The sequence below is a fragment of the Ptiloglossa arizonensis genome, chromosome 7 (assembly GCF_051014685.1).
Source record: "Ptiloglossa arizonensis isolate GNS036 chromosome 7, iyPtiAriz1_principal, whole genome shotgun sequence".
NCBI classification, from domain to species: Eukaryota; Metazoa; Arthropoda; class Insecta; order Hymenoptera; family Colletidae; genus Ptiloglossa; species Ptiloglossa arizonensis.
Window position 1 is genome coordinate 24,846,658 of NC_135054.1, and position 17,680 is coordinate 24,864,337.

At 44.2% G+C, this 17,680-nt stretch overlaps 2 protein-coding genes across 3 annotated transcripts in view; one reads left to right on the forward strand and one right to left on the reverse strand.

The window, feature by feature from the left end:
• The first annotated feature begins 608 nt into the window (after window positions 1–608).
• Srpralpha (signal recognition particle receptor alpha) lies at window positions 609–4,466 on the forward strand. The gene is made up of 8 exons (XM_076315817.1): window positions 609–839; window positions 1,036–1,405; window positions 1,825–1,866; window positions 2,161–2,305; window positions 2,382–2,520; window positions 2,606–3,138; window positions 3,255–3,669; window positions 3,945–4,466. The coding sequence occupies exons 1-8, from the start codon at window positions 723–725 to the stop codon at window positions 4,068–4,070; spliced, it is 1,887 nt and encodes a 628-aa protein (XP_076171932.1). The 5' UTR covers window positions 609–722; the 3' UTR covers window positions 4,071–4,466.
• The window catches only part of LOC143148961 (uncharacterized), a 59,494-nt gene continuing 45,530 nt past the window's right edge, over window positions 3,717–17,680 (reverse strand). Inside the window, exons 6-15 of one of the 2 annotated variants that reach the window (XM_076315815.1) lie at window positions 12,716–12,851; window positions 12,190–12,261; window positions 8,351–8,537; window positions 8,060–8,210; window positions 7,673–7,820; window positions 7,207–7,425; window positions 7,043–7,125; window positions 6,045–6,188; window positions 5,536–5,701; window positions 3,717–4,917 (exon numbers count right to left, since the gene is read on the reverse strand). In XM_076315815.1, the coding sequence (XP_076171930.1) occupies window positions 4,763–4,917; window positions 5,536–5,701; window positions 6,045–6,188; window positions 7,043–7,125; window positions 7,207–7,425; window positions 7,673–7,820; window positions 8,060–8,210; window positions 8,351–8,537; window positions 12,190–12,261; window positions 12,716–12,851 (1,461 nt within the window). In that variant the 3' untranslated portion in view covers window positions 3,717–4,762. The remainder of the gene's footprint in view (window positions 4,918–5,535; window positions 5,702–6,044; window positions 6,189–7,042; window positions 7,126–7,206; window positions 7,426–7,672; window positions 7,821–8,059; window positions 8,211–8,350; window positions 8,538–12,189; window positions 12,262–12,715; window positions 12,852–17,680) is intronic. The other variant, XM_076315816.1, reaches the window with a different exon arrangement.

Sequence of the window (17,680 nt, forward strand, 5' to 3'; positions counted from 1 at the left end):
GATTTCATACTTAAAGTCGTTAGTGCAGTATATTCGTGTTTTAGAACTCTTGTAATGTTTCTGTAAAAGTTGTACATGGCGTTGATCATCCAGTAGATCGAAAACATTGTCAATTAAAATTTGAACAACTTCGAAAATAAATTTATTTCCAACTATAATTTATTGTAGCTGTAGCATTATTATTAAAGTAAGTAATTTTATATGCACTGCAATTATATTTATTTAAAAGAAAATTTGTTATATTTTATTGCTGACTTTATTAAGGTCGTTTGATGTATTAAATATTTCTAATAAATGTTTTCCATATTTGTTAAAATATTAAAGAATTCATCCGAGGAAATTCGTATGTGACAAAGTATTTCAAATAAATTCATATGTTTTAAGACAAGATCTTGTTTTAATGCAAGAAATTTATAAATATATCACTGTACTGAGAAAAAAAATTCGAAGAATAAAAACAGTTGTTAGCATTTTATCGAATTAATTAAATTTGTATGAATATTTTCGTACATGTCTAGCATTAATACCAACTGGTATGTCGTTGCAATGTGCATTCGCCTTGAAACCTTTCGATGTTTACGTTTCGTTGTATCTTGTAGTTCTTATTCCAAGGTTCACGCAGTATCTGACGTGTACAAAAATCAAATTGCACGATCACTAGTAGGTTAGATCTGAACATTGAATTAAAAACATTTTTTTTATTACTTAGATATCGTGCAGTTATGCTCGACTTATTTACTATATTTAGTAAAGGTGGGATTGTACTTTGGTGTTTCCAAAGTACCTCGCAAATATTTGCTCCCAGCGTCAATGCATTAATACGAAGTGTTATACTGCAAGTAAGTGTTTCTGTCAAGGTTTGTTATTTTTTTCGAATTTCAATTTATCCATATGGAATATTAGTAGAGATACAATTTATGCCTAAAAAATGTAATTTAAATGAGAAATAAGGAGAAACGGTTTTATATAGATAATGTATCCGTGGAATGTTTGTAATTAATATTTGCATAAAGATATTTATAATTTTATTTGCAGGAGCGTACAGGGAATCACACTTTCGAATATGATTCCTTACGTTTACAATATAAACTCGACAATGAATTTGAGCTGGTGTTTGTTGTCGCGTACCAGAAAATATTACAGTTATCTTACGTAGATAAGTTTTTAAACGATATTCATTTGGAATTTAGAGATAGATTTAAAAATGAATTAGAGAGGTCTCAGTGGTTTTGTAATTTTGATTTTCAAAATAATTATGAGAATGTACTTGCACTGGCTGAACAATGGGCACGAACTCAGGCTAAAATACCGAAGCAAATGCGTACATTTGACGAAAGTCAAAAATCAAAAAAGACTGTTGCTAGCATGATCGAACGAAAGGATGACAAAGATAATAAAAAACAGGGTATGTAAACGAATGTAGCATAAAGGTTTAGTTAAGCAGCATTTTTATTTATTTCAAGTAATTTTCCTCCGATCAATTTATGATATCACTAGTCTTTTACTTTCTGGAGTTCAGCTGTCTTTGTTTCTCATATTATTATTCTCTTTTTATATTGGGAAGTTTGAAGCAGTTTGCGTATTGTTTTTATAGACGATTTTAAAAAATTATTCATAATTTTTAATGTCGAGAATGGTTTTTAAAACGATAGAAAATCTTTTGGTCATTCTGCTTACTTCCAATTGCCGAGTATTATAAGCTGCTGAGGAGATTTGTCCAGGATTCGATATAGAATCACAAGCAATTTTCATTTAGGTAGTAATATGTCCTTTCCAATGTGGGTATCACTAACAGGAAATGGGGATCTTATTCTTCGCTTCTAGGTAAAAGGAAGAAGGGAGTTAATACTAATAAAGATGATCAAAGTAAGTGATATTGGATTTTATGCACATTACATACTATGCACACAAATTACACTTGAACATCATAAGACAACAATAATATTAATATCAACTGGAGCCATGAGAGAATAAAGTTCTTTGTAATTCTTCTTTGTCTTCTATTGTAGATTAAATATATAAGAGTATACCGGTGCCGTAATTTTTTTATTCGAATTTTTGTATACTTTGTATTTCTTTTAGATAATAGATAATAGTTCCTCACGATTTTTAAAACGAATTATCGCGTGTACGATTATTGTTCTTCATTTGATTCTTTAGCAAAAATTCAAGAGGTTCTAAAGCAGGATCTACAAAATAACCAGACAAATAATCAGAATGGAGAAATAGACGAAGAGACTTTAATCGCGAATCGTATGAAATTGGCTCAGAAATTGAACAATCAAAAGAAGAAAGTCGATAAACAGTAAGTTGGTCGAGTTCAAAGTATAGAAATGTAAGTTAAATTTAAATATAAAAGACGTGCTATTTACATTTAACAGGAAAAGTCCTAAACCGGAAAAGGCTGGGAAAAAACCTCGTGTGTGGGAATTAGGTGGAACCATTAAAGACCTTGCTACTCTTGAACGCACGAAAGATAAGCCAGAAGAAAGCGGAGATTACGTGGCAGCTGATAAAACAGTAAATCGCTAACTTTCAATCATTAATTTATATATTTAATCATTTGTATACTATTGCAATATTGTGATCGCAACATTGTTTACAGTTAGTAGGACGGATGGAAGGTGGTATTCGGGATTTGGAAGTTGAAACCGAATCTGAGGATGAATCCGATCAGGAAATCGAAATTTCGAAATTGCAAGTACAAAAGAAAACCAGTAGCATGTTCTCAATGTTCAAGAGTCTGGTTGGCAATAAGTGTTTGAAAAACGAAGATATGGCACCGGTTCTGGAGAAGTTAAAGGATCACTTAATTTCGAAGAACGTGGCTGCTGACATAGCTCAGAAATTGTGTGATTCTGTCGGCGTAAAACTCGAGGGAAAGATACTTGGTACGTTCGACAGCGTGACGAATACCATAAAGGCAACGTTGACGGATGCATTGGTGCAAATACTTTCTCCAAAAAGGCGAGTCGACGTTTTACGAGATGCGATAGAAGCGAAAAAAAATAGTAGACCGTACATAATGACTTTTTGCGGTGTGAATGGAGTAGGAAAATCGACGAACTTGGCGAAAATTTGTTTCTGGCTGATAGAAAACAACTTTCGCGTGCTTATTGCTGCGTGTGATACGTTTAGGTAATTTGAGCTCTTATTTACCATTACGGATGTTTGTCATTCGATAGAGTATAAATGAAGGAAAAGTATATCGAGACGATCACGTATATTTAAATACACGTTGTATTTTATTTTAGAGCCGGTGCAGTTGAACAACTGAGAACACATATGCGACATTTGAATGCTCTTCATCCGCCGGAGAAGCATGGAAATCAATCTATGGTCCAATTATACGAAAAAGGCTATGGGAAAGATGCAGCTGGTATAGCCATGGAAGCGATACGGTTCGCTAAGGATTCAAAAATCGACGTAGTCTTAGTAGACACTGCTGGTAGAATGCAAGATAACGAACCATTGATGCGAGCGTTGGCCAAGCTGATCAAGGTGAACGAACCGGATCTAGTACTTTTCGTCGGTGAGGCTTTAGTTGGGAACGAAGCTGTCGATCAATTAGTAAAATTCAATCAAGCATTAGCCGATCATAGTCAATCCAGCAATCCTCATATCATCGATGGCATCGTGTTGACTAAATTTGATACAATCGATGATAAGGTAAATAAAATATGGTATATTCCGGTTAATCGGACTAGTTGCGGTAAATGTCGTTTATTTTATTTGCTCTAAGTTTTTCCCGATTTTCACATAATCGAGGCAGTCGGTTAATAAATCGAACGAAATCGTTCCAGCTTAGGTTCTGATAATTATCGAATATTTTCCGTGTACGATCGAAGGATATACGGATTAACCGAACTGTAGTTAATTTTATAGAATAGACAGAATCGCACAGTAGTTACCTGTTAAATTATTCATCGTTAATACTTTTTCAGGTAGGCGCAGCGATTTCTATGACATACATTACCGGACAACCTATTGTTTTTGTTGGTACAGGACAAACTTACACGGACCTGAAATCATTGAACGCGAAAGCTGTAGTACACGCTCTAATGAAATAATTGTTGATCGATTAATAAAACGATATTGAATTTATTACATAAAAGATTACGACTTCATGGATTGTTATCGACAAATTCCGGAAACGAATTATTATTGTTACGATTATGATAAATATATAGAAAAAATTTAGAAAGGATAATATATAATAGAATATCGTCTCGAGAAATGTATTGTTCTCGATGCCTTGACGATAAGGAAGGAAGATAAACACATTGTTCTTAATTATGTTAGGCCAAACGAGCTGGCAAAATGTTGCTGTACAGTTTCCAGAAACGCTTGTATATTGTATTAAATCTGTTTATGTTAAAAATTCTTTATTATATAAATTTATAGAAGGTTTTCTAAAAAATGTGAACATAAGTGAATATAAATGAAAATGTTCGGGGTATAATGTACGTTCCATGCACGTGTGTTTTCCTTTCCATGCAAAATTCATTCGATAAGCGTTTTCGTTTATCGGGTTTTTATTCGAAAACCATTATTTTTCTATATTATCGATGCGACATTTGTTCACAACGATGCCACCTGTTATATAGATATCCCGTTAGAGTGTATTCCTTAGAAAAGAAAGACATCGTTACGTTGGAAAGACCGATCTTTCAACAATTGCAGGGAAATTTGAGAGGAATTTATAAATGAAATATTAGACATTTTTGTAAGGTTGCGTCGCAGCGGGTAACATAGATTTGCTTCAGACAGAACCCATCGGCAACTGATCACCGGAGTTGTGTTCATCTTTAATTTTGGATTCCTGCGACGATTCTTCTTCTAATTCCCAATGAGCTTCGTCGTTGAACTTGTGCTCCTCCAAAATCGAACCGCAGACGGATGCGCGCATCATTAGACCTAGGCAAGAATCGATTTATTTGGTCGATGCTACTGGCGGTAACACGCCGCCGAGTGTGTATTTGAACATTTATAATGCAGTCTATTTTGCGAAACGTCATCAACGAGAATGTACCTACCTACGGCAAGGAAATTGACAAGTAATTTATTCGTCTTGTTTGTTTTAGGAACGATGGGCCCAACAATTAAATGCGTTTCATGCGTTGCAAATTTATGCGTTACGTTCTTTAAATCCGTTTAGATGGTATGTATACCGTTTTGCGTAAACATGAAATTCAAGGCACGTGTTGTTACGGACACCTTGCAGACATTCTACCGTATTCGATTATTATCCGAATACGTACTATCTCCTTTCGAAGAAGTTGATGTATTTACGAAAAAAGTGTGTTCGTAATACTTTTTACAGAAGCGACTGATACTGTTCAACGTACTTGGTTATCGGTTATACTATATAGTACGTTACGGAGTTTTCGTCAGATTTACTCACGCGAGCTTTCGCTTTTTTTTTTCTTCGAGTCTCGATATTAAAGAAAAGTAAGAAATTATTTAGGAAAAAGCGGGATAGGTCGTAAAAAGAAGAAGAGAAAGAGAAAAGCGAAAAGAAAAAATAGCGATTACCTGTTACCAATCCCGAAACGATGGCAATTCCCACAGTGATCGCGAGTGCTAATAATTGATAGGACGCCTGTTGTCCCGCTGTTCTGTCGAGGCCAGGCGATACATCGTAATTGTCTCTCATCTCGGCAAGCTTCGTTTCCGAATTTGGCGCTCGAGCGGGAAAAATCTAACGAAAGAAAGACGAACGGCGATTATCAGTGACACGTGCGAACGATACTTATTTGCGAAAACGAGTCGCGATGTACTATATTTCAGCTTTTAAAGAACGCGGTATTCCCAGCGACTGGTTGTCGATCTTACCGGAGTTCAAAACGCACTTTTCGAGGTATGTGCGGTGGCTCTTGTTTCGTTGGAGATGGATGGATCGATCGTAACAATTACCGGAGGAACAGAGAGGCGGAAAGACCGGTAGCGTACTCGGCGAAGTCGATCGGGTGGAACCGAACAATCGGCCGATTAATTTTTGCCAGGGAGAGGGAAATGTAGGTGAACGGTAAATATCTACGTACTTCGTAAAGGGAATAATCGTAAGAGGCTTCTGTGGCCAGGCCAGCCATAAGTGCGCCGAATATGCCACCCAGCACGCCGGGTATCCCGTGGAGGTTGTGAACACCGCACGTGTCGTGGATGCGGAGACGCTTTTGTATCAGAGGCTGAAACAAATCATACGAGAAAGCTCGATCGCTGATCGCCTTTTAGTCGAAACTTGGACCAAACGCATACGCGGCCGTACGATTTTTACAAACGTTTCGATCGTTACATTTTCTCCTAAAGATGTACAGATTCGAGCAGGGTCCAGCTATTATCGAGCTACTCCGATAAGATCCGAAGTAAAGGAAACATACGCCACGATAAGGAAAAATATATATATATTTAAACAAGGTTTGTTCGAAAAAACAAGCGACAAAATACGTTTCGTAATTATTCCACGTAATTGTTACGTGGACATCTTTACGATTCGGAACTTTATGGAAATTACGATCTAAATTCCATGGGAAATCTCGTCGCACGTTTTCCCGATACGATTACATTTACCGCTACTTTGGTGGTTGGGTCGCGGAACACGCGAGCGTTAAACAACCGACAGATAACGAAACAGGAAAATTCAAATGGACGATTCTTCTCCTTTCTTCTTTTTCTTTCTTTCTTTTTTTTTCTTTTTTTTTCAGAAGTCGCGTCACAATTTCCGCGCAAAGTATCGAAATTGCGATCGCTCGGTTAAACTTGGACGATCGAGGTGGCCACTCCTCGCCTCGAGTCGTTACGAGCGACATCGGCGTTCCATCGTGCATCGCGATAGGCGGAAAAAGAGACAGGGCGGCGTTCGTTTCACGATTCTTCTCGATATACATATCTATGTACATAGGTAGATACGTACGTATACAGACGTACAAGTAATTTGCCGATGGTGGTCGGTATCGGTCTTTGATTATCGAATTTCACCAACATTGCCACGAACGGTCGAAAGGATGATTCGGTTCTCTAAAGTAGAAGAGGAATCGATTACCGTGAGATATTTGTATCCAAGCACGCTGAGCAGACCGGCCATAGAACCAACGATCAAAGCACCCACTGGTTCGCACATCATGCCTGCGGTTTGTTCGGAAAATGTACGGTCAGTTTCGTTACGAGTCGATGTGGGCCAGCGGTTAATCAATCGGTGTCGCGTACCTGCAGCGGTGCCGATAGCTACACCACCGGCCAGCGTCGAGTTTTGCACGTGCACCGTGTTGAATTTGCTGTCCTTCGAGACCAGTGCCGAGGTTGCGAAACTGATCGCGCAGCTAGCAGAAATCGAGAGTAAGGTGTTTACGATGGCCCTCTGTCGACGATCCCCTTCGAGGGCGGCGCTGTTGAAAGATGGCCAGAAGAGCCACAGGAACATCGTGCCTACACGGCGAACAAACTATCGTAATTGGCCGCGCTCGTATCATATTTCGCTCAACTTTGATTTCGAGCAGGTTCGAAGTTTCGTTCGATCGAGGTCGACGTATCGTTACCTACGTACGTAGGTACGCGTAGAGCGTTAGCGGGAAATTTTCCTTTTTTTCTAAAATTCGAACCCACCCTCTGTATCGTATCCGTGCAACACAATTATACATACGTATACGTGTACCAAAGCGATCGATAAACCTACCGATCATGGCGAACATGTCCGAGTTGTAGGAGGGTCCCTCGAGGTGATGCTCCTTCGGTCTCTTCCGGGTACCGAGCACGAAGCTGACGGCCAGTCCGAAGTAGGCTCCGAACGCATGAACGAACATACTGTCACCGGCGTCGACGGCCTATCGCAAACACGAGGAACCGCGTTTCATTTCGGTCACCGGCTACCTTCCGACACCACGGAACCAATTTTCTGCGACCCTCGACTCTTACCACGTTCGAGTTCCATTTCGAGTTCCTAATTTTAGACCAGCTCGCGTTCCGTCCAACGGACCCGAGGAATATCGAAAAGTTGCTCCCGATTTGGACTCGATCGCGCAAAATTGACCGAATTTTGAGAAAAATCGGCCGGCGAACTTACCACGAGTAGACGCTCCCCCACGTACTTGTTCGCGGTGAACGCGATCAGCTCGATGATACCCATGAAGAGGAGCTGCGCGTAGGTCGTTTTACCGAGCAGGGCACCCATGGATATCAACGGCGCGGCCACTGCAACGTCGGCGCTCAAAAGGCTGAAAGTGGTTCCGTTCTCGTTGGATCGGTTACCCCGATAATCGTATTCAATTATAGCTCTCATCGAGACCGAGAAGTGGGACAACTCGGTCGCGTGGCAGTAGCTGCTACCGGTTACTCGAATTTCTGTCGACTGTACCTTTCCAGAGACAAGTAGACCTTGTTGTCCTTTTTCATGTTCGCAACCCCTTCGCAAACCATGGCCACCTGGACGAGGAGCGCGCCAATCAGGAACGTGAATCCTAGGGCGCTTTGCCCGTACCTCTTCAGGAAGGTCATCAGGAAACCGAAGCCGATCCAGATCATCACGTGGACGTCTTGATACACTGATACACACGTTTTCGAAAAGAAAAAGTTCCTTTTTTATAGAAGGCACACGACGGCTGGTTCGCGCGCGGTCGATGCAACCCCATTCGCTGTTAATCGCGCGTAAACAACCCGGCCAGAAAGAACGAACGATGCGACCAATTCGAAGCTAACCGTGCAATTCGACTCGATCCCTCGTCCCTTGTCTCTCGCTCCTCGATCGTTGGAGGATCGCGCCTACAATTTAAGAATTACGAAGAACGGATAACGAACGGATGGCAAGCAAACTTCCCCGTGTCTCGACGTATACGGATTTTCGACGAAAGTCGAAATTACTCCTCGTAATCCACTTACCGTTGCCGACGCGAAACGAACGCGCTTACTCTTTTCCGTGTCACGCGCATATAGTACACGGAGCGGGGACTTTCGTCTTGCGAATACGTAACAGATCGAATTCGTTCGCGCACAAAAATCTACTCGATCCGAAGCTCGCGATTAAACGTTCCTATCCGCGTTACACGGTGCATTCTTCGTTTTTCACTCTATCTATAAGAGATACTCTCCCTCGTATCGACAACTAATTTCGTAGCTTTCTCGAGAACCAAGGACGCCGTCTAAGCGGACGATGCATTCGTTTATCGTAGGCGTGTTACGATGCCGGGGTCGCGTCGCTGGCGCGTAATTTATAGTATACGCGAGGAAATTGCCGATGATCGGAAAGTCAAGTTGAAATTCAAGTAGGACGAAACCGCATAAATATCGCACAGCTGAAAGCTTTTCTTCGATCCGTTCCTCCCTGTTTGCGCCGTGTACGTACCGTATCGATATTCAGACGTTTGTACCTCGACACACCGTGGACGTTCGAACACCGGAGTAAACACGACAGGTACGATAGAAAACAAACGATCGACGAGTTTCCTATCGTTTCCTGCATCGATCCTGGAGAAATTCGACCCGCTCGATCTCGTTTCGTTTTTACGATCAGGAGGGGGAGAACGTTCGATGTTCCGTTATCATCGAAAAGTTCGATCGTCCACTCGGAAGACAGGTTGTCGAGAAAACAACCAACACGAGAAAAATGTTTACGTAATCTTGCTCCGTTGTTACCGCAACAACGTGTTCACGACAAGGTTACGAGTCGCGGAAAATACAACGAAGACTAAAAGTTTTCATCGAGCGAAAGGAAAGGCCGAATAAAAGAAACGAAAGATCCATCTCCGGCTATACGTTTGTATCGGAAAACCAGTGTTAGCCTCGAAATTATTCGAGACGCGTCCGGGTAATCTATTTATCGCTCGAAGCATCGCTGTCCCTGCCGTGACTTTTATACGGGAAAAGTAACGACGGCGAATCGAGAACTCTTCTTTCTTCCTCTTTCCTCGGAGCCATCGAATCGAAATTTTCGGAAGACTGCAGTTACTTTCGCAGCGGATGGCCAGCTGGAGGATCGGAGGGTTGGAGAGCCAGAGGGAAGGTGGACGAAACCGACGATGATAAAGTTGCAACGTAATCGCGTTGGTCTAGTTTCGAACCAAAGATAATTGGTTTCACGACGTCGTAATTCGATTATCTCTTCGAACGCTCGGTTAAGACGAGGTAGCGTAGGTGATGCTTTTCTTTCTCCCTCTTTTCGAACGAAGAATTTTCGATAGAAATAGCCTTGTACGGAAGCCGACCGATGCAATTCATTTTTCTCGCGGAAGATAAATACATTACTCGGTTCGAAAAAAAGGAAAAACCACTTTTGTATTTGGCAAAGTAAAAAATCTGTGAAACTTTGGTGACGATAATTGGCGACCTTGAACGGAGGGAGAATTTCTCTAAATCTAGTCACCGAGTTTACCGATCGTTTGGTTTTTTCTTTCTCTCGATAAATACATTGTCCATCCGAAACGTACATTTATCGTTTTCTTTTCAGCGAAACGAGTTTCAAATATCGTTTCACCGAAACCGAAAAGTCGCGAACAGGACGACGGTCTCGATTCGGGCGATCGTATTCCCCTAAACGATATCCAATTGTTATTATTGTCCATTAATTATATTCAGTCGCGAACAACCGTCGATCGACCGTATAACGTTAGAAGCAAGTATCCGAAAGAATAAATATTTACTTTTTATTTCGAAAACTCCGATCTTTCCGTTTTCTTTCGACCAACGAACGAAATATATTTGACGAAATAGATTCATTGTACACGATATACCGAATTTAAAGAAGAAAGGTCGATAAGACGGCTGGCACCGTTTTCGTTATTTCGTTGAACATCTTTGCGATGACCGTCGCGTTTTCACGAGAAAGGAATTTTCTCGCCGTGTCGCGCGAGAGGCGATTTCCACAAGAAAACGCGTAGATACGCGCACGCCTGCGCGTACTCGGGCTTTGCCGACCGAAACCCCGCTAAAATTTATAATCTTCGAAGAGCAACGAGATTACCTTACCAATTATGCTTCCGGCTCGAGCCAGTTTCGTAATCTGCGCAAAGTATCGCTTTGAAATTGAGATTCTCGCGTTAAAGTGTCGAGCACGTGTACGTGTCTCCGATGTCCTTCGGGGACCAAGACTCGCAAGGTACGCGCAAATTGTATACACGCGTTTCGGCGTTTCGTTTACGCGTCCGATAACCCGTTTACCTTTCGGAATCTTCGTAGGAGAAACAAACGTTCGGTTCGGGCTCGTTTACCTTCGGCATACTTATTTCTTTCATCTGTGCGAGATAATCGAAGTAGACGATTCGTTCTTTTCTCGTGTCTGTTACGCAACGCGTTAAAAGAGGAAAGAAAGGAAGAAAGGAAGAAAGGAAGAAAGGAAGAAAGGAAGAAACGTAGGAAGGAAGGAAGGAATCACTTTCAAAAATCCTTGCCCGCGGAAGAACGACGACGGGCCAATCTCGTCAATTACGAAGCACGGAGACAGGCAATTTCGTAATAGCGAGGGTAATCATAGCCGGGAGCGTATATAACGGGGCAACGCGACGCAATACGATTTCGCGTAACACAATGCCGGCCGTATCTCACAAAGAGGTTTCTGGTGTAGCGGCGCGACGTTAATATACGTACTTTATCCGACTCCGCGGCAAAGTTAAGCCCTCCGTCGTTACACAGGTACACGAGTTTCTCGGAATATTACGCAGGCGTCTCTCGTTATCTTTCGGAGCTCGTCTTCCTCCCCGTCCCACCGTTTCGGTCTCTCTTTGCGATCGTTCGCCCGGTACACGATTTTTTCTTCTTATTTTCATTACCTACGCACCTTCCCGAAGCCCGAACACTTTCCACGTCGGCAGAGACGAACGAAGAAGAAAAGAGATCCATCGCATCGATGGATCGTTTCACCGTCCAGCGTAGCCGCGATCCGCACGGATCATCATCTTTCGCAACGAGATTCCCTTGCCAGCCGTGCAGCCGTGGCACGTGCACGCAACAGGCTTCGAAGTCGGTTTTCCCGCGAACCGAGACACGGAGAAATAACCCTTATCGCCTATTTTCGATTTTCTTGTTTCGCGACGAAGAATCCTCTCTTCGACTGCATCGAGAATCGTGCAAACCGAACGCGAGATATACCAGAATTGCTGGACGACAAGAGGATATTTTTTCATTCGACACGGTGAACTTTCGCGAAACTCGTTTCTCACGGGACTTTGAATATAAATACGATGTTGAGCGATTCGGTGTACTCACTCGGATACACGTCGAACGAGTCGTTGTTTCCAGGCTTCTTGGCGGACAACCAGACTTCGTGGTCACCTGAAACTTTCATCGCTCCGTTGTACCGTGCGCGAAGCTCGAAAAATTTTACGAATTCCGTAAATCCGTCGGACGGTAGACCCGTTGGTCCTTACGTTCTCCTTTCGATCGGAAATAAAATCGCGACTCGACCGCTTTTCGATGCCGCTCGGTACTCGTAAATCTTTGTTCGACGGTTCGCGAACCGTAAAAACGGTCGCCGTGTTTCGTTGTTTCTCGGAACGTAAGACGTTGCAATTGTGCCGCAACTGGAAAGGAAAAAATCTTTGCGCCGATCGCGATCGTCGTTGAGTCGAGTTTCGTTCTCGATTTTATTATTTTCGTATCTTTGAAATAATTCGCGATGCGTTTCCACGCGAACATCATCTAGTTTCTATTCGATGGAAATTGTCCACAAGTTAACGTCCGCTGCGGGATAAGTTACGTCGTTACGCGACTCGGAATGGCGATCTGAACCGACCTGCGCGATCTTTTGGCAAGTTGGCGTTGGCCTCCGGACCGTACGTCACCAATGCTCCCATTATCGCAATTAAGACGATTTGGAGGAAAAACAGCAGGCACACTTGCCCCTTTCCGTGCGTCGCCGAGAACATTCCCTGTTTGGAAAAGAATAAAAAGTAAAATTATATCGAGAAGCGTTTCGAGGGTCGAACGTTGCACGAGTAAGCGGGCACGCGGATCTTCGGTTACGAAACCGTTTCCGCGTTAGACGTCGAAACGACAATTCGGCAACCAACGAGGGAACGTTTCACTGGCACGCGCGCAGCAAGACGGTGTCGAGCTCTCGTTCGAGCAATAGGTAGGTACCTTTCCCATTTCGATTCGGCGGATATCCTTATTTCCTCGATTCGGAAAGCTCGTTCCACTCGCGCACTCGCGCACTCGCGTGCACTCGCGTGCACTCGCGTACAATCGCCTTCGCGGAGTCGAATTCGTCCCGATGGAGAGCCGGTTACGCGCCTCGATGAGCCGGACTTTGCTTTTAAACGAAGGTAGCCTTGATTCGTACAACGACGACCAAATGACAACGCTGGCTCGAAAATCGATCGGACCGAAACGTCGTGGAAACGATCGAACAGTCTCGTCGAAAGAATCGCCTACCGGTAGGTACGCGACGAACAATTATCGAAGGGTTGTCGTTTCGTCGTCAAAATTGTTCTCAGTTTTCAATGTTCCGCGCGGACAGATGCGAAGCTGTCCGTCGCGTCGATCTTGCAAAAACCAACGTCGAACCTATTTAATCGTGGAAAAAGCTCTGCACGCGTAAACCGTAAACCGTAAACAAGGAAAATATCAACCGTTTTTTTTTAACGCGGGTACGCCTATACCGGTCAACGATTAAAGTCACCGTTGCACCTCCAACGAGAAGGACGTCGACAGCCGTGTCGCATCGTTCGACGTTTCGAAGAGGTTTCGCGTCGCGTCGCGTCGCGTCGATCGAATCTCTCGTGTGCATTTAAAATAAGATCGAACATCGTCGACGTTGTTTGCGCCTCCTATTCTACGGAATAACGAAACAGGGGAGTCTTGTACGCGAATCGATCGGGAGGCGCGAGCGAAAAGTGTCTACCTTTTGAGGCAATACACGGGTTTCTCGACACCGGAACGATCTTAACGTCCCGACGATGCACTCGACGGTATCGAAGTAAGGAAACGAGGAAAGAGGGAAACAACGAATCTAATAATTTAAACGAGTCCGTGACCCGTCGCGCGACACGCCGATAAAAAGGAAATTCGATTTTTCCCCGCGGTCGAGAAAATATCGGCTAGAAGCAACATCGAACCGGGTAAATTGATTTTCGTTCGCTTCCTTCCCTCCTCGCGTTACCCGTTTCCTCCGGCACTCGTGCCTCTGGTCCGGAAGACGAGAGAAACATCCAAATGGACAGCGAGCGACTCCCGTTGGTTATTCGATGTGCCGCGCGTTCGTCGTTGTTCGAAAAAACTGCTCGTTCGAGTCCTCCGAGATAAATCGCGTAATTTATGAAAGTAGTTTCCGCATAATTCTCCGCAGCGTTCGCAGTCGCGATTCGCTTCTGTTTCCGAATCGGAAACCCGTTCCATTTCGTTCGTCGAATTTCTCGCGCGGAAATAATTGCACCGTTTGCGAGCAACGCACGCTCGAAAGTAACGGGAACGAAAACGAAAACGAAAACGAAAACGAAAACGAATCGCACCGGGCTCCCGATTAACGAAAATACCCTGGATCACCGTGATTACGTATTCACGTTCTTGCCCGTTTCGGGCGTCGTTCGCGCGACGCGAGCTGTTCCTCGACGCGGAAATAATTTCCAATTCGATACGTAAGGTCGATTCTCGATCGGATACCTTTCTTGCGTTACTCGCTTCGAAGTAAGCACCGTTTTATCGTTTCGATGATTATTCGAGGGCGATCGCGAACCGCGGCAGTCGAGCCAAAGCTCCGAGAGAGATTCTCTCCCGAAAGAGACCGTCCCGTCCCGTCCCGTCCACCCGCACCGAGAAACGCGACTTTCCGCACTGCGAGTTTTCATGGCATCTTCGAACGGGTTTATATAAAGCCCACGAATTACCAACAATTGCCGTTTTTACATAATTCCGGGGCTCGCGATCGCGTCTCCCCGACTCGTTGAGAAACAACGGCTACCCGGACGCGAAGATTCCGCGAGGCTCGCTCCTCGCGAACCGTCCCGGTTGAAACGCGAAACCACTCGGTCCTCGGCAATTAAAGAGCTAATTGAAAGTAGGCCGGCGAGCGAACGAGGGGATTTATTTTGCGCGGTTCGCTTCTAAACGCTAATGACGGCGGTGCTCTCGAGCGGACGACGACGACGACGATGACTGGAACCCCACGAATTCCAGCGGATCGAGCGAGTAGTTTTTGCCCCCTCGTTACCAGTTTAGAAACGCTTCGGTCCGATCGGGTCGCGTTTCGCGAGCTCCGATCCGAACGCGATCGGCGGAGAAATACCCTCGAATAGCGTCGGGTCGAGCGAAATTTACAAACTCCGTAACGGGCGAACTAAATTTTTACCACCGCTAATTGGCCAACTGCTCCTCGAGCCGCAATTTTCCATCGCGTCTGTTCCTTGTTCGCCCTCTCGGGAACGCGGTTCAGATTTTAGAGTCAAATTTCCGGATGCCCGTGCAAGTTTCCTCCTTTTCGCGAAGGGAATCGAAAATCGGTCTCGTTTGCAATTTTCATAGGGAATTTTCTACGTACGTAATCCGCGTACGTATCACGCATCGCGTATCAGGTTTTACGTAACCCGTTCTCACCGTGCGCCGGCCGTACGATTTCGTAAACGTTTACCGTTTCCGTGGATGTTTTCGAAGTCGACGAAACGGTAACAGTGTCGTCGAACGGCTAACTCGATTAACGCGTTCGCCGCCGTTTTCCTTGCTCGCGAAAAAATATTCGAAAGGTTGCGAAACGATCGAGTCGGTTGCACGTAACTAGGGATCCACGTGTTTGTCCGTTCTCCTCGGATCGATCGATCGCTCGAATTTTCTACGAAACTTGTCGCACCGTCGAGGTCCGATAACCTCGCGTTTCTCGTTCGGTCGTTTAAACGCGTCGTCGGGAGCGAAACACGATCGAGGGCGTCTCTTCGATTACTCGCGTACGCGGCCAATGTACATACGCGACCCGTGCCGAGCAGACGATACGCGTACATTCGTCCGGCGCCGTTTTTCTTTTCGATTCTGTTCGTTCTTCGACCAACGCTCGTAACACCAACGTTCGTAACTAATTTGTAAACGACCGAGTACGACCGAACCGAATATCGATACCGTTCACGTTCGATCCTCGTTGCCCGAGCGATTCGTAGAATCGCGCCTCCGGTCGTTCGTTTTCTTAGCGTTCGATACTCGTTGCTCGAAAGGCTACCGATGATCGCGAACGGACACGTTTATCAAAAATTTGCAAACTACTTACCGCAGCAGGTTTCCCGAGGGACTCGTCGAACCGATTCGAACCGCTCGGTGCGCGTTTTCGAGAAAACCGGTAAAAATATTGGAAAAAGTATCAACGATCCCCGAGGTTCCGCGACACTGCTCTCTCGAAGACGAGCGAAACGAAACTCGCCGCGCGAACGAACGTTCAATGCCGACGGACGAGGCGCGATCGATTTACGTCGAAACACGAATCGACGAGAGTCGATGTGTTTCGCGATTCGATTACGACCAGCAACCAATAGAAAGAAAACGTTTCTCGCCTCGGGTGCGACCGTTCGTTGGACGTGCGATTACTTGTTGCGCGAAAGCCCGACGATCCAAATATCGACCAACGAATATCAATGTCGAACGAAACCGCAGCTTTCCTATTCAGCTATCGTACAAACGTGGAAAGTGAACGCGAAAAGTAGACGTAGCTCGAATTCGTCGACGGATTTTCTAAAACGGCAACGTTCAAATTCGGTACAATCGATACGTATCGACGAGTCTCGAAACCGCGGCTCGCGAATCGTTCGTCCTTCGAGGAAAACGGGAGGAATTCATCCTCGCGATGAATCTTCGACGATTTATTTATCATTGTTGGATCATACAAAAGAACATATAATACACATTACAGCTTGACGGTAAATTCACGAGTAGTTTGGTAAAATCTTAACTTATCGTAGCGCTCTTGCGTCCGTAGCTTGAACGATAGTCGCGCGAAAAAACTCGTGGGCGCGCACAGTCTTCCGCTATTCGACGTTTCCCGAATAGAAACAACGGCGCAAAAAATAATCGCAAACAAGGAACGCTGTTTCCGCGTTTGTTACGAACACGCGAAGAGAAACGAATTATTTCGGAGCGCAATGCGGCCTTGCGAAATAATGAACGAATTGAACTCCACGTTGCCGATGCATCGTTCGAACGCGACGAGACTCGACCAACGCTTTTTCCTTTCGAATTTCCTTCGGATACGATCGTGTTTAACAATCGATCCGCAAGCGCGATCAGGCGGATCGCGAATTACGTTACGAGCTCTCTAACGACTAACATCGAACTTATCTTTGGTATTTACGAGCTTAATATTTTCAATGGATTCGAACGCGTCGGTGTGAGCGCGAGTGTGGATGCAAGTGCGAGTGTAAATGTAAATGTAAATGTAAATGTAAATGTAAATGTAAATGTAAATGCAAATGCGAGTGGGAGTTTGAGCGATCGGGAAATACATAGAGAGAGAGAGAGAGAGAGAAAGAGACTCGTACCTAACCCTGTCTCGCGATATTCTATATTCGAGAATCATCGAACGAAACTTGGAACGTCTTTGAACGTCACTTTCGGAAAAAAACGCGTCAAAAAGCGCGCGAAACATTGGGGAAAAAACTGCGTTCGTTACGAGTCGTTTGTATTCTCGAACGATAGAAGGAACAAGAACGCGATGCAGGACGATATCTTCGGTCGGTGTAATTTTAATTAATTTCTCTCTCTTCCGATCTTTCTCTTTCTCTTTCCC